Source organism: Anas acuta, chromosome 9, assembly GCF_963932015.1.
Source record: "Anas acuta chromosome 9, bAnaAcu1.1, whole genome shotgun sequence".
Lineage (NCBI taxonomy): Eukaryota > Metazoa > Chordata > Aves > Anseriformes > Anatidae > Anas > Anas acuta.
The window spans coordinates 23,782,208-23,796,164 of NC_088987.1; the positions used below are offsets into that span (position 1 = coordinate 23,782,208).

The 13,957-nt window shown below is 41.6% G+C and overlaps 1 protein-coding gene across 5 annotated transcripts in view; it reads left to right on the forward strand.

The window, feature by feature from the left end:
- Nucleotides 1-397: 397 nt before the first annotated feature.
- Nucleotides 398-13,957, forward strand: part of RASA2 (RAS p21 protein activator 2) — a 51,343-nt gene continuing 37,783 nt past the window's right edge. For 2 of the 5 annotated variants that reach the window (XM_068692709.1, XM_068692711.1), the window contains exons 1-4: nucleotides 398-575; nucleotides 6,799-6,904; nucleotides 12,219-12,322; nucleotides 13,299-13,393. In XM_068692709.1, the coding sequence (XP_068548810.1) occupies nucleotides 413-575; nucleotides 6,799-6,904; nucleotides 12,219-12,322; nucleotides 13,299-13,393 (468 nt within the window). In that variant the 5' untranslated portion in view covers nucleotides 398-412. Of the gene's footprint in view, nucleotides 576-1,187; nucleotides 1,347-6,798; nucleotides 6,905-12,218; nucleotides 12,323-13,298; nucleotides 13,394-13,957 lie in introns of those variants that run through there. The other 3 variants (XM_068692710.1, XM_068692713.1, XM_068692712.1) reach the window with 2 other exon arrangements.

Below are 13,957 nucleotides of genomic sequence, written 5' to 3' on the forward strand. Positions count from 1 at the left end.
CAGTGTAACTGTACCTCTGTGTTCGCAGAGAGAACCTCGAGAGAGGTTTCAGAGCAAAACTCGCTCTGACAGGGCTGTCCTCAGTTCCCCAGCCACGGGTGGGACAAGGCAGCCAGTCTGCTGGAAACCGACTGTAGATAACCAAATCCCTCAATTTGTACTATAGGGCAAGCTCTCACTTCTGGCAGGTAGAAGTCACCCTATGCAAACGTGTGTCTTTGTGCAGGCCTGCGCTTTGCATGCATACAAATTCACCCACTCCTGGTGTGGCGAAGCAGCCTGCTGCCCATCCCGCCGCCTCTGAAGATGTCTCATTGCAGAGAGCAGGGACGGGGGGGGACGCTGACAGCTGCAGGAAAGGCCACCAGGGAGTGGGGCAGAGCATGGCCTGGCCGCCAGGCTGTGGGGCTCCATGCCAGGTAATGACCATAAGGGCGAGATTTGTGCGGGGGGAGTGCTCGCTCGGGCAGCCACGGCAGGGGGCTGCAGGCAGAGACAAGCACCAGCTGCTGGCTCGGCGCTGACCAAACCTCCCTTTGGCAGGAGCAGGCCGAGGAGGACTTTCTGGGCCCGAGGTGAAGAACCCCCGTCCTCTACTACCTTACTTTCTAACCCAACTTTCCCCTCGTTACCCCACTAAACTACCTCTGTTTTAGGACGGCTACGGGGCTGCACCAGGACTCGCGCCCACAGGGCCCGGAGGCTGCGGCACCTGCAGCGCCCCGAGCTGCACCGGGCTGGGGCCGCTGCTGGCGGCTGGGCGGCCGCGGGGCCGGGGCGAAGCCGCCCACCACCGACACCGGGGCTCGTCCCAGCCCTCAGCCGGGTCCCGGAGCTTCTCGTTAGGATCCCTCAGGAAATCCCAGCGAAAGCGTGACGAAAAGCCCTTGCCGTTCCCCGCGAGGGCAAGGCAAACGCGCTTTATTTGTACTCCGCCGGCACGCCCGGGGGGCCGGGGCTCGCGGTGCGGGCAGGGCAGGGCCGGGCCGGGCTCCCCGCGGCTCCCACAGCCGCTCCCCCGGGGGCTCGGCCTCGCCCCGTGCCCGGCCGTTAGCGCGGGCGGCCCGCGCCCCTCACGGCTGCGGCCCCCGCCAGGTGCCGGTGCCGGGCTGCCCCCCGAGGGCGGTGGCGGCGGCCCCCAGCGGGGCGGAGCGGCCCGGGGGCGTGCGGCGGGGCCGCTCCCTCCTTCCCTTCCCTCCCCTCCCTTCCCCTCCCCTCCCTCTCCTCCCTTCTCTCCTTCCCCTCCCCCGCCGCGCACTGCGCAGGCGGCGGCGCTGGCGCGATGGCGGCCCAGGACGGCGGCGGCGACGAGGTGCGGGTGCTGCAGAACCTCCGGGGCAAGATCTGTAAGTGCGGCCGGGGCCGGCTGCGCACAGCCCGGGGCCGTCCCGCGGGGCCGCCGCCGCGCCTTCGCCTTCCCCGGGGCTGCGGCCGGCGGGCAGCCGCGGGAAGGGAAGGAAGGAAGGAGGGGAAGGGGCTTGGCGGGGTGCGGGGGGCCGGGGCCCCGGGGCGCGTCCCCCGGTGCCGGGGTACCGTGGAGCCGGGCAGCCGCGCCCCCTCTGTCCCTGCCGACCCCCAGCGGGTCTCGGCGCGTTTGCCAGGCAGGCGTTGCGAAAGTATCGATGTGCAGGAAGTCGGCGGGGGAAGGCCGCTCGGAGCGGCCGCTAACGCTGCTGTTCCTCGGCGGAGCGAGGCAGGGAGAGGGGCCGGCGGCTTTGCACCGGGCAGCGCCGGCTCGATCCGCCCGGCCCCGGGCAGCGGCGGGTGCCCCGGCGGGCTGGGGGAGCGGGATGTGCGCGGCTTCCTGCCGGCTCGGCACGGCTCGGCTCGGCTCGGCTCGGCGTGCATGCAGCCAGCCGGGCAGCCCGCTCGCTTCCTTTCTCACGCCGCCGGTCAGCTTTTTTGAGAATGAAGCGAAACGGGCCGGGCGCGGCGCCGTGCCGGTGCCGGGGTGGGGAGCCAGGTGCGAGGAGCTTGGGGCCGGTTTCAGTGTAGCCGAGGGGTGGAGGCGCTGCTGGAGCGCGGCGCAGGCTCGGGGTTATCTGCGGGAAGTGAAGGAGTGACTAGGCCAGGAAAACGGGAACCGGGGCGCGCTGCAGCGCTTGCTGCAGAGGGTTAATGCGAACCGAGCGGACAAGACTGAACACACACTTCCTGAGACCGTGTTGTTGGCAATTATCGCGGAGCTAACGCACGCCAGCTTGTCTAAAGAACAGTCAGCGCTGGCGTATTTACTGACACCGCTCTGCTGCCCGACTTGTGTCCGAGGGCTTTTGCAGCAGTTAGCAACGCAGCGGTTGACGGGGCTTTACTTCAGGTGATACTTGAGCCCAGCACAAGCTTTGCATTTGATATTAAAAAGCACCTCCTGTATCTCTCACGACTTTTGTTGAAGCCAGTTTTAGTGTCCCGTGAGTGTGTTCTCCATCGCTCCTGTTGCGTTGTAACGTTGAGTGTTACCGCATTTGAGTACATGGCAAAAGTGATGGTGAAGCAGAGGTTATCACCTGGTTATCGTACATCCAAAGTTGGTTGCCACAGATGGGCCTGTAAAACTGCAGGGCCAATTTGGAAGATGGGTGGAAGTAATAAAAGATGTTTCCTGAAACAGCGTGAGGAATCACTTGTAAAGCTACTTGTTTTTTTTCCAGGAAAATAAAAGCACTTTTAAAAAGATGTGAGTTAATTTGCTGTGAAAGCTTGCAAACCCTCAAATCCCTAGTTTTTCTGTTGGCCTCTTTGCCTAGCACAGGCTGCTTTATTTTCACTTCTTGCTCGTATCTTACTAATGTGCTTTTGGGGTGAAAACCCTCTGAATGAACAATAACAAACAGATGTAATAATATAATCCCTCTTGATCTGGAGGCATTAGCAGTAGCAGACTTCACTTTGGGAAGTTGGTGTTCATAGCCCATGAGAACTTATTATAATATGCTTTTTGCAAGTAGAATATTTTTCAATGCCTGAGTTTTGTTGGCATTTAAGCTATGAGAAGACATAACACATTCATTTTGTATGTATGTATTGCACAAGAGATCACAATTTTCAGGAGGCAGTGGCAGTTATGTGTATATAGAAAACACATTTGTGGTAACTTCTTATTTACGCAGTTCTACAGCATGCAAGTAGATGATAAAATCTAAAGTTAGCGATGTTATGCAGACAGTGACAACAGATTTAGAACTGAGGCATGTGCTTAAAAGTGGCTTAATTAGCTATTACACACCCAACAATGAAAAACTGAATAGGAACACATTAGCAATCCCTGGGACACCCCATGTTGTGTGGAATACCTGTGTTTGCAGCCTGTCTCCTCCCTCTGGTTTTCAGGTAAGAGACAACATGAAGATGTGATCTAGTTTAAGACCATGGGGCTTTTTTTGAACTTGAGCAAGCTTCCATTGGGGATCCACAGGACAGTCATTCCTTTTAATGACTCTTTTGAATTGGCAGCTGTATTTTGTGTCAGAGTTGTGACAAAAGCACTTTGCAAGGTTTGTGCGTATTGTGCAGTTTGAGGTATATTTTATAGCGTGTTATTCTTAGTCGTGTAACTAGCTTTTGTCTTCAGTTTATACCAGGTAGTAGTAGGTTTTTAGGTCGTAATTGATTTAGTTGCTTTCATTTTTGGAAAACCTTAGTGGGATACATGGAAAATAGCTAATTTGTCATCTCCCAGAACTCATCTGACAAAACTCAGGACACATTCCGTTTCAAACTTCTAGCACTGCATTGTTAACGCTGTGTGAATACATTGGGTTATGCTGCGCTCGTATGGTGGTTTTAATTGCTGCTATATAACATGTTTGGTCCCGCGAAATAGATAGGTTGCACTTCATGTGTATAAACTCCTATTTAGGTTCTTCATTTTGGGTCCCTGTTGTAGGATGTACACAAATAGTGCGTTTTCCCTCAACAGAGTGCATTGTGAATATATAGCATGTATCCATCCCACCGCCTGCTCCTGCTGGGTTTCTGATTGTGTTAACGGCGAACAAGCTTTAACTTGATGTTCTCATGTTCTGTCTGCATCTAACAAATGATGTGCAGGACAAGGGAGTTTGACAGAACTGTGGAATTTAGTAGGTTGCTCCATTCCTGTTACTACTAACCCATAGTGTTCCTGTAATATGGGGAGTTGGAGTTTCTTAACGTCTGCATTGCCATCGCTCTATGCTCTAGCACTTAACTTTTTATTAGCATCACAGTTTTTCCCTTTTGCTTAGGTTTAAGCTCATCTTACTTTGAAGTAAAGTTTCTCTATGGAGTTGTATAGAGACCACCTGTGTATATATTGTAAACAATATTTTATGAATATTTTGAAATCTAATATATATAATCGACACAAGGTTTTTTTTAGTACAGATATTTTTTGCTGATTTCCCAAAGTAAGTGGTTGAGAGACAGTAAAAGTTGGTTCAAAAGTTAGGTAAGCCATAGTAATCGTGAGCTTGTACATTTTCAGAATAAAAAGGTTGATGTTTATTATGTTAGCGATGCATTCCATACTTTCCCTGTTGAATTAGGCTACTAGATATGTCACGTGAAAATAATTATTGTTTTAAATTAGTCCGCTGACTGAAACTGCTGAGTTGGTACATCAATAAAAAACAAATTGTTCTGTTATTGCTGCTGTTTGATCACCTAAACTGTAAGTTTAATTATCAAAAGGATCGAAATACAGTTTGACAGTCAAAGTTAAAAATGCTTTTTTTTTTTTATCTCCCCCCCCCCAAAAAAAAAAAAAAAAAACTTTATTTGGTATTTCTGACTAACCATCCTTACTGCCTACAGTTTAATTTGTGTTCTTTTAAGAAAATGTGAAACTACAGTGTTTGTAATCTTCTTTCAAAGTCCACCATACAGTAGCTTTGCAGTGCCAAAAAAGTTAGGTTCTCTCTTAAATATTTTTATGTGAAAATTGGATGGTAAGGCTCCAGGGTATTAACTAGTTTTAGTCTAAGATGCTTATCAGAAAAAACTGTTGGGTACAGTTCATGCTTACTAATTACTTCAGCATCTGAAGCTCTGGGGATTGCAAGACCCTTGAGATTTCTTTTTTTGTATTCTTGTTCATACGTTTTATTAAAACAACTTTTTTTCAAGGTGATACTCAGTCACATGCTTCCCCCCCAATATCTCGCTCATGGGCCATTTTGAATTTAGTTTCTTTTTAAAGTCTAGTGGCATTAGAAACCGGTTCTGTACTTGTCTCAATCTGTCAATGTTAAGTGTGGCGTTTAAAAATAATACGTATACTTCCTCTTCTCCCACACCCAAGTTGATGAAAAGCTCATTGATGCTTCTGAGAGCAGAGGTTTTAACCGTGGAAGTTACTTAATTGTCTGTTCATGTTTTCCATCGGTGCACGTATTCCTGACTTCGAAAAGATCAAGGAGGAAGTTCAGTCTGGTGGTGAAACCACCGTGTTCCCTGCTCAGATACAGCATTTCCAGTGCCAGGCAGCACTTAGTTACATTTCAAGCAAAAAGAGAGAGAAGATAAAACATTTCTGACTTTACATCTTAAGAGCATAGAAAACAAAGGTTATTTTCCAGTGTGCTTCATAACTGATTTTTTTTTTTAAAGGGACATATATGTGACATGTGAAATCTAATTTCAATCTGAGGTCTCATATAAAATTTATATAAATTTTATACAAAATTTGGATGATTTCGATTCCATGTTTTATTGGGGGGAGGGGAGGTGGTATTTCCAGTAGAGATATAAGGACACAAGAGTTAAGGCCTAATCCAGAGCACAACTCTGGTTGCTTGCATTTAAGATAATAACTTAAGTGATGATGGTGCAGACAGAAGCTACTCAGCAATTAGGAGCCTCTCTCCTCAGAGAGGGGACCAAAAATGCTTGGCTTGGCTCTTTGGGCAGAATCTGAGGTCAACAGGGACTGATGATCGTCTTCAAAGAAGGGAATGCAGTGGGGAAGTAACTGTTTAAGCTAAAGCATGGTATTGCCATAAAGCAATGTGTGTGTCTGCAGCGTTTGGATTCTGGAAGAGCACCCTGAATGTTGGGAACTGTTTTTAGCTGTAACCGATTAGAAGCACCGATTTCATGAAGGGCTGTGTGGTGTCCTGCATGTGTTGCTGCAGCAGCCTAGACTCACTGCCCAGGAGTTCCCTGTGCTCCTGCCCTGGCAGTCATCGCGCCCCGTTAGAGACTTCCTGTTCTGGTCGTTTTTATACGTGGTGCACTTCGTCAATAGATGACTTTTCCCATTCTCTGTCAGACCAGACGTCTAGGAAAAAATAAACAGTAGTCATAGATGAACCTTTGAAAGTACATTGGTCAACTTAAAAGCAGCTAAAAAAAAGTGAAAAATGAAGAGCAGATTAATAAGATTATATCTATCCCATCAGCTTCCTGTAACCAAAGCATTAATGGAGGAAACAGTGAAGAAGAGTAGCTCAGCCAGGTGATGCCTTTGCCATACAACCTAATGCCGTATCCCTTTGGGTCTGGGAGCCTCTCAGACACAGCAAGCTATGCGGGGTCAAGCCTGAGATGAGACCTCAAGGGAAAGTGCAGGTGCTGCAGGAAGCGGTGCTGATGAGTCAGTGCATCATCGTCTTCCTGTCGGCTCTCTTTCCATGTAAACCTGGATATCAAAATTTTGGGGTGCATAGTGGGGCTTACAAGTCGAAAGTGAGTAACAAAATGCATGCTAACTGAATGGGGGAGTAAACTTTAGGCATCCATTAAAACTATGAAGCTTTTGTGTAATATTTTGTTGTTTTTTCCCCTCAGTACTTAGGCTTCTTTTTTATTTATTTGCAGATGATGCCAAACAGTTAGTTCCCAACAAAATGAGAGACTTCTTCTGTACCATAAACCTGGACCAAGAAGAAGTTTTTCGTACGCAGGTAGTTGAAAAATCTTCAAGGTAAGCTTAATTTTTACATGGAAATGGTAATCAAGAACTTCTTGTTAGTGTAGGTCAGAGGTTGAACTCGATGATCTTGAGATCTCTTCCAAACTAGACGATTCTGTGATTCTTGGTCCAGAATAAAAGCAAGATGCATGTCCATGTCCATGTGGTCCTTGTATGTCTTTAAAATGAGAGCTGACTTGTAGCCACTAATTGGAAGCATTGCAGCAATGTGTAAATCTTGAGAGTAGTTGAGAAGAAAACAAAGTGGAGGCTTGTGAGTAGTACAGGACTTACATGAAACATGCTAAAACATATTTTGCTGTTACTGTATTTTGTTTCATTGGGCAGCATAACATTATTTTTCTTGCCAGGTTATTTTCAAGGGGAAGAGATCTGCTTGATCTCTTACTTTCCCCGTCATTTTGTACTTTTGACATGTAGTCAGTATGTATTGCTGGAATTCTGCTTTCAGTGTCTGCCTTGTAAAACCTGTTTCTAGAATGGATGAACTTGAACTTTTCATTTATTAAAGTTTGTTTGCTGTGGGATGTGCCCCTGAATAGGCCTTATTCTCTCTTGAAAGTCTTGTTATTGGAACTGTAGCTTGTACTCAGGCAGAATGGCTTGCTTTGCCTCCCTGAGCTGTAGATTCTGCTATTGTTTTAGAGTTTAAAAACAATCCAAAAAGTTGTGATAAAATTGCTGAAGTAGTCTTGAAACTTAGGTTTGCTGATGACCCGTACTGGAGGATCTTTGCAGCTGCATTGCTCAGCAGATCCGAGTGACAGTTTAGTTTATTTTAAGGAGACATTAAACCTTCTTCTTAAAATTAAGAAAGTCTGCTAAAACTGTTATTTTTTTTTCCCCCCAATTCTTGTGATTTCCAGTGGTTTTGTGGTAGTGTTTATTTTGAGCCATCGTGCTAGGTGTTTCTGGGTCAGGATCATCAGACATACAGGAAAGTTAAGTGGGGAGTTTTACTTTTTCAGAACACCACTTTAAAGCCTCCTTATGCCTCTTCATGAATAGTAAACAGTACATACATGCAACCAGTTAAATTACAAAAATTGACTCAGTGGTTACAGATGAGGAGGATGAACAAAATATTTGGTCCTGATTGCAGTTGATTAATTTAACTGGAAGTGCAAATTGATGTCCTAAATGAAGTCAGTTTTTTAAACTCTGCTGTCAGATTTTTGACATGTTAATAATCAAGATCATAGAAGTTTAATGTTATGCTTGGAAACAACACCTGTAACATTTAATGTTTATAGAGACTTTTTCTCTCTAATATCCCTTTTTAAGAGTTAAGTGGATACACTTAAATCACATGAAGAAAGAATTTCTGACTATGCAGTAAAACTTAGTATGCAGTAAAACATTGGCAAAATAAATCACCTTAGATTAACCTAATTTTTAATAGTACTGAAGTTGAACTGAAACCTAATTGAGAATATTGCCACTAGTTCTTTATAGAGGAAGAACAAAAATTTCACTATAAGAAAATAACAGTTTTGGGGTGTCTTAAACAACCAGAGAAGTTTTCATGATTTTCATGTGATATGAAATTTATATACATATTTTGAGAGTGTTTTGTTACGAGCCAGTGTTCTCTGCCTGGAGGTGCATTTTTGTCTTCCCTGGCTACATAGGGGGAATTCTTTGATTCTCTGAATTACATCTGCATGAAGTTAGATCCACAGCATGAGTAAGGTTTCCTACAAACTGATGAAATGTAATAAAGTAAATCATTCTGTAGTAACAGCAACAAGAATTGGCTGCTTACTCTTGTATTAGTAGTGCGTATGTGGTTATAAAGGCTGGTGCTTGTTGCAGAAACTTAATTATACCATCTCGTTGCTTATTACTGTGTTGACCTAGAGCGCTGTACTAACCTAGTGGTACTGGAATGGAAGACAAAAGCTTTGATATCTAAAAACCTGCAAACTTTATAACTGCTTTTCAGTAAGGTGTAGTACAGTATAATTTTAATCATAACAGCGATAATTGTTTGTTTTGTATTATTTACTGTCTTTTAGACAAGTAGTTCACAGTCTGTTTTTGTCACTGTTTTCTGGGTTGCAGATTTTATACAAGGTATAATCCAGATTGTATTCTATAGATATCTGCTAGTTACATATCTGTGGAAGTAATTATCAATAGAATTAAAATGACCTTTGGTTCCAGTTATTGAAAACCAATTAAGAAATGTGTGTTGTTGTTTTTTTTTTTTTAAAAAAAGTGAAAATGTGTTTGGGCTTCCATCAGCACTGTGATGATTGTTAGAAGTGCAGATGTGAAGCCAATGACTTTTCAGAGCTAAAAATACAAGGATTAATACTGAACTGAAAGAAGAATATCCTGTCTAACGACTCAAAAATGTCTCGTGACGGTATAAGAGATTTGTGGGTTTTGAAGAAATTGTTTTTTGTTTTTGTTTGTTCCCCTTGAAAGTTTAAAGAAGTTTGAACCTCCTCAAATTTCCATGGTCAAATATAAAGAAATATGGAGGGAGAGGTTGTGCTTTGTGTTGCATTTTTTGTTTAAACTGTTTTGTATTAAACTTTGTGCAAATGCAAGGTTAATGCAAGAATTTAATATCTGGATATGACTGTTGCTTTTATCAAAAGACAGATGTAGGTGTATTGGTCAGTTTTCATCAGTGAATTACTGGTTTAATATGACAAGGAAGGGAAGAGCATATGAGTAATATTATACGTTTGTTTAATCTCCTGTATTACAGTAATCCAAAAGGCCATCCAGTTCTTCCTGTATGACAGTCTGGTCTTCCTTTGAATTAGCATTATCTTCTAATTTTGTATCTGTCACAGTCTTTAAAGTTCTTGCATCAAAGTCACAAATGAAAGTACTAAACTGACTGAATCCCTGAGGAACAGGTAGAGTAAGTTCTCTGTTTTAATTATTCCTCATTGGTATAACCTATTGTACCCCTTCAGCCAGTTCATATACACCTTAGAATTTCTTTACTAATCCTTTGTATTCTAAACCTTAAATTTGCTCTGTATCTCTTGCTTTGCTAAAGAATAGTTAACAACTGATTGATACAGCAGGGGTGGTATTCTAGGTAAGGACAAATGTTCCAACGTGATTTAAAAAAAAAAAAAAAAAAAAGATTTACATTCTGTTCATACTGTTGACTTGCTCTTTCTTGCAAATCTGAGAATTCACATTGAGGTCAAAATAATGATTGGTAGTAACTGGTCTTTTTTTTTTTTTTTGATATATTTGTGAAGTTCATTCTTCTTAGCCTTAGGATATGGCTGGTAAATAGGTTTTTGGAAGTCAGTACTAGTAGTCTCCATCCCACAATAATGAATCATTATCTGATTGTAATTGCACACATACAGTTGTGTAGATATGGTAAGAATAAGCATTTAACTTAGTGATATGCGGCTGTTGAGTTGTACACCATGCCAGCTTGTTCACCCACTGTTCACGCTTTCCACTGTAATATCTTTGTTTTTACTGCTGCAACTATTACTCGTGTAATAGTCAGGGAGCCACATCATAGAATTGACCTAAATTGGAAGTGAGACTTTTTTATCTTCTGGTGAGTTACTGTGTCGATACAATTAAAATGAGCAATGAAGGTAATAAGGAAGTTGAGGCTGCTTAAGGCTGCACTGTTGCTAAATAAAGGTAATGCTCAATAATTTATACCTTTATTGGTGCTGTCTACAAGAAGAACCTGGCTCTCACAAGTTAAATTTCTTGGGTTTGAAATGAGAAGGGGAAGACAAGTGAGGAGCTGAAAAACTATTGAGTTTTCAGCTGAGAATTTTTAAGTTATATCTCAGTGTAATGCAAAGTCCAGTAATGATTTGTATGCTTTGAAGCCTATGGTAAAAGTTATGTGTTTGAACAAGGCGAATGTTTTCACTTGTGAAATGTGTTATAATGAATTCCTGGAGTTGAAGCTATTGATTCTAAGAATAGGTTCAAGGAAGTTGGAGCACTAGATTTTTGTGCTTGTGTTTTCATCCACTTTTTGTATTGGTTGCCAGCTTATTTCTTTATTTTGAATTTCTTTAATGAGATACTGGTCCTTGAGCATTTGGTGTCTTTCCTCTAATTATTTTGGAGGGAAGAAGGTAGCTGTGATTTGACCTGGTATTTCTCTGCATAGGAACTACCATGAATGAATGGTTCCAAACACAGGCTTATTTGTACTGGTTTAATAAACAGGTATTGTAACAATACAGTGTCAGCAAGATACTTTACTAGAAAATGACAAAAAAAAAAATTAATTTCTGAGGTTGATCTAATTGTCATTGCTGTAGTTTTCTGTAGAAAGAAGGCAGAGGCTAAAATTTTTTTCATGAAGCTGTGTTCCTTTCCCTTGTGGTGATAATACAGCGTTGTAAATGAAAATATTTTGTCTGTGTGAATCCAGTAGTTTTGAAATAGTTTTTTTGTGAATGCATTTAATTTTCAGATTTCACAACTTGCAGTGACAAAAACATTGTGGTTTTGTTCACTATTTTGACATTCAAGCTTCTGAATGCTGACTATCATTGGATCAATAAGTTTACCTTAAGTTAACGGAAGCATGCATACCTCAAGTGTGAAGATACCGAGTATGTTGTGTGAAATGTCTGTAATACGAAGGAACTCAGTCTTTTTAGAATGCTCCGCTAATACTTCTAGCTGTTAATTGGTACAGCATGCATGGCAGTTATCTAAGGTAAACTCAAAATGTTATATTAGACGTCACTGGGTGGAGAAATGCAGTGATCATTTCAGCATGCAGGAGAATGTGAGGATTTGAGATGAACATTTCTTTCACTGTTCTCTTACGCTTAGGGCTTCTTTTTACAGGTCTGAATCTCTGAGTATTAAATCTGATGCAGATGTTAGAGCTAAACATGCTGGCAGTTAGTGAAGTAGTTCATAAGTTGTGTTTTACTGTTTTATTTAACCGCATACAGAATGAGAAAAAAAAATTGTCTCAGGAAATCATTTAATTAAGGATGGTGGGTAGAGAACCAACTAGAATGACTTTGAGACAGGAAGTGAAATTGCGGAAAAGACACCACTGTCTGTGTGTGTGCTCTAACTTTTATATATAAAAAAATGAGCATACAAAAAGCACTCTTACAGAGTTTTAACTTGTAGTCTTAGTGTATGTTTTGGAATGAAATGACTGTGGGTGGCTTTGACAGATGAGCATGGTGGTAAAGGCCAAGTTCTGTGATTGCAATATAAATACATAATACATAAATACATAAATATATAAATACAGCACTTCAGCGTCTACTGTAAAAATTATATAAAGTGCATTTTAACTTTCAGTTTTTCTTTTCAGCCCTTATTTCGGGGAAGAGTTTTACTTTGAGATTCCGAGAACATTCCAGTGGTTGTCCTTCTACATTTATGATAAGAGTGTTTTACAAAAAGACCTGCGTATAGGTAAGTTCTGGGATACTGTCTACATTTTGCATAATGTTTGGTTGTTTTCAATATCAGTAGTTTCATGGATACAATTAAACTGATTTGTAAGTGCATACTATGCTTAAATATCTCAAGTTTGAAAAGCAGGATTTTGTTTCTATGTTTTATTATACTAAAATATGTTTATTTTTTGGGCTAATGGGATATTTTATGGTCTTACTACATTTTTTGAATTGTTTTTGTGTTTGTTTTTTTTTTTTCTCCAACTCTATTCTAGTGGAATATTTGAGCAGTTGTCACTATTTGTAGATGAGAAGATGAGAATGAACTGGTTTTGCAATCGTTGAATACTTGTTAAAACTATACACATCAACTTTTTTTCTCTGCCAGGACAACATGTAAACCTAGTGACTTAAAAGTTGCCGCAAAATCCTTTACATAGTGTAAAAGAAAAATTACAGGAGGTGGATTATTTTGACTCTCTAATGGCTCTAGTGCAGCTGCTATTTGGATATAGTTGCTATAAAGCTCTTAAGAGTCTACTGTGGATGTAGGCTTCATGTTACTTGAATTGAGGAAGGAAGTCATTTGCACCAGGATGCCAGGTAATTTGGTATAACAGCTTTCCAAATAGCAATCAGAAGAGCAGAAGGTGTCTACCTTCAATTTCCTATTTAAACATTCTTCAACACCATTACTCTTCACTCAGATCCGTATTGTGTTATTTCCAGCCACAAGTGTGTTCTTTATTTCACTTAATCTTGTTATTAGTAATATCCAAGATAACACATCATAAGGAGCTGAATTGGTTTTGTGTAAACTCATTCACTATTCTACTGCATCTGCTTCAGTTTGCTTCATGTACCTTGTTTCCATGAGCTTTTCATATAGCATCACTAGCTTAAAAAAAATAATAATAAAAAAATAAAAAAAAGTCAGTCCTATTGAGATGAAAGTGGTATTTATGTTTTTCTCTTCCTGTCTCCTTCCCCAGGAAAGGTGGCAATCAAAAAAGAAGACTTATGTAACTATACAGGGAAAGAGAACTGGTTTATGCTTCAACCTGTTGATTCTAATTCAGAGGTTCAGGTAAATATTAAATTGCGCATCTATATTTTTTTAAAAATTAAATATAGATAAGTATATGTAATGGTAGAAGATTTTATTCAACTGTGACAGACAGGGGCTAGCATCTGTGTAATTCTTATGAGTCAGTTTTGTCTTTCAGCTTGATTAAAAAGTAATGCATATTCGATATTTCTAAGTTGGCTGTATTGTTATTCATGATACTCTTAAAAACTGGTAAAAGCAGCAGCTGTTTGGGAAATGTCTAACAGTATTTTGATGCCAAAAACGTTCGGTGCAAGAAGAGCCACGTGCTTGAGAAAGGTGAATGGTTTAGGAAACTGTGGAGTCATTTTTTTTAATTCAGTTTTGTGTTACAAGCTGAAATGATTATGTAACATGAAATGGTAACATCTCCAAAATGGGAGTTACTTGTTGTGCTGTGCTCATACATTTATTTTATTTTGAAATACTTTCCACATAACAACTTTCCACAATACTTTCCTGCAACAAGTAAGTTGTACTTCAGAGCTGAATTTTTTCTGTGTTTCAAGTCTTTCAGGCAGGATTATACTAGTGATACTTTAA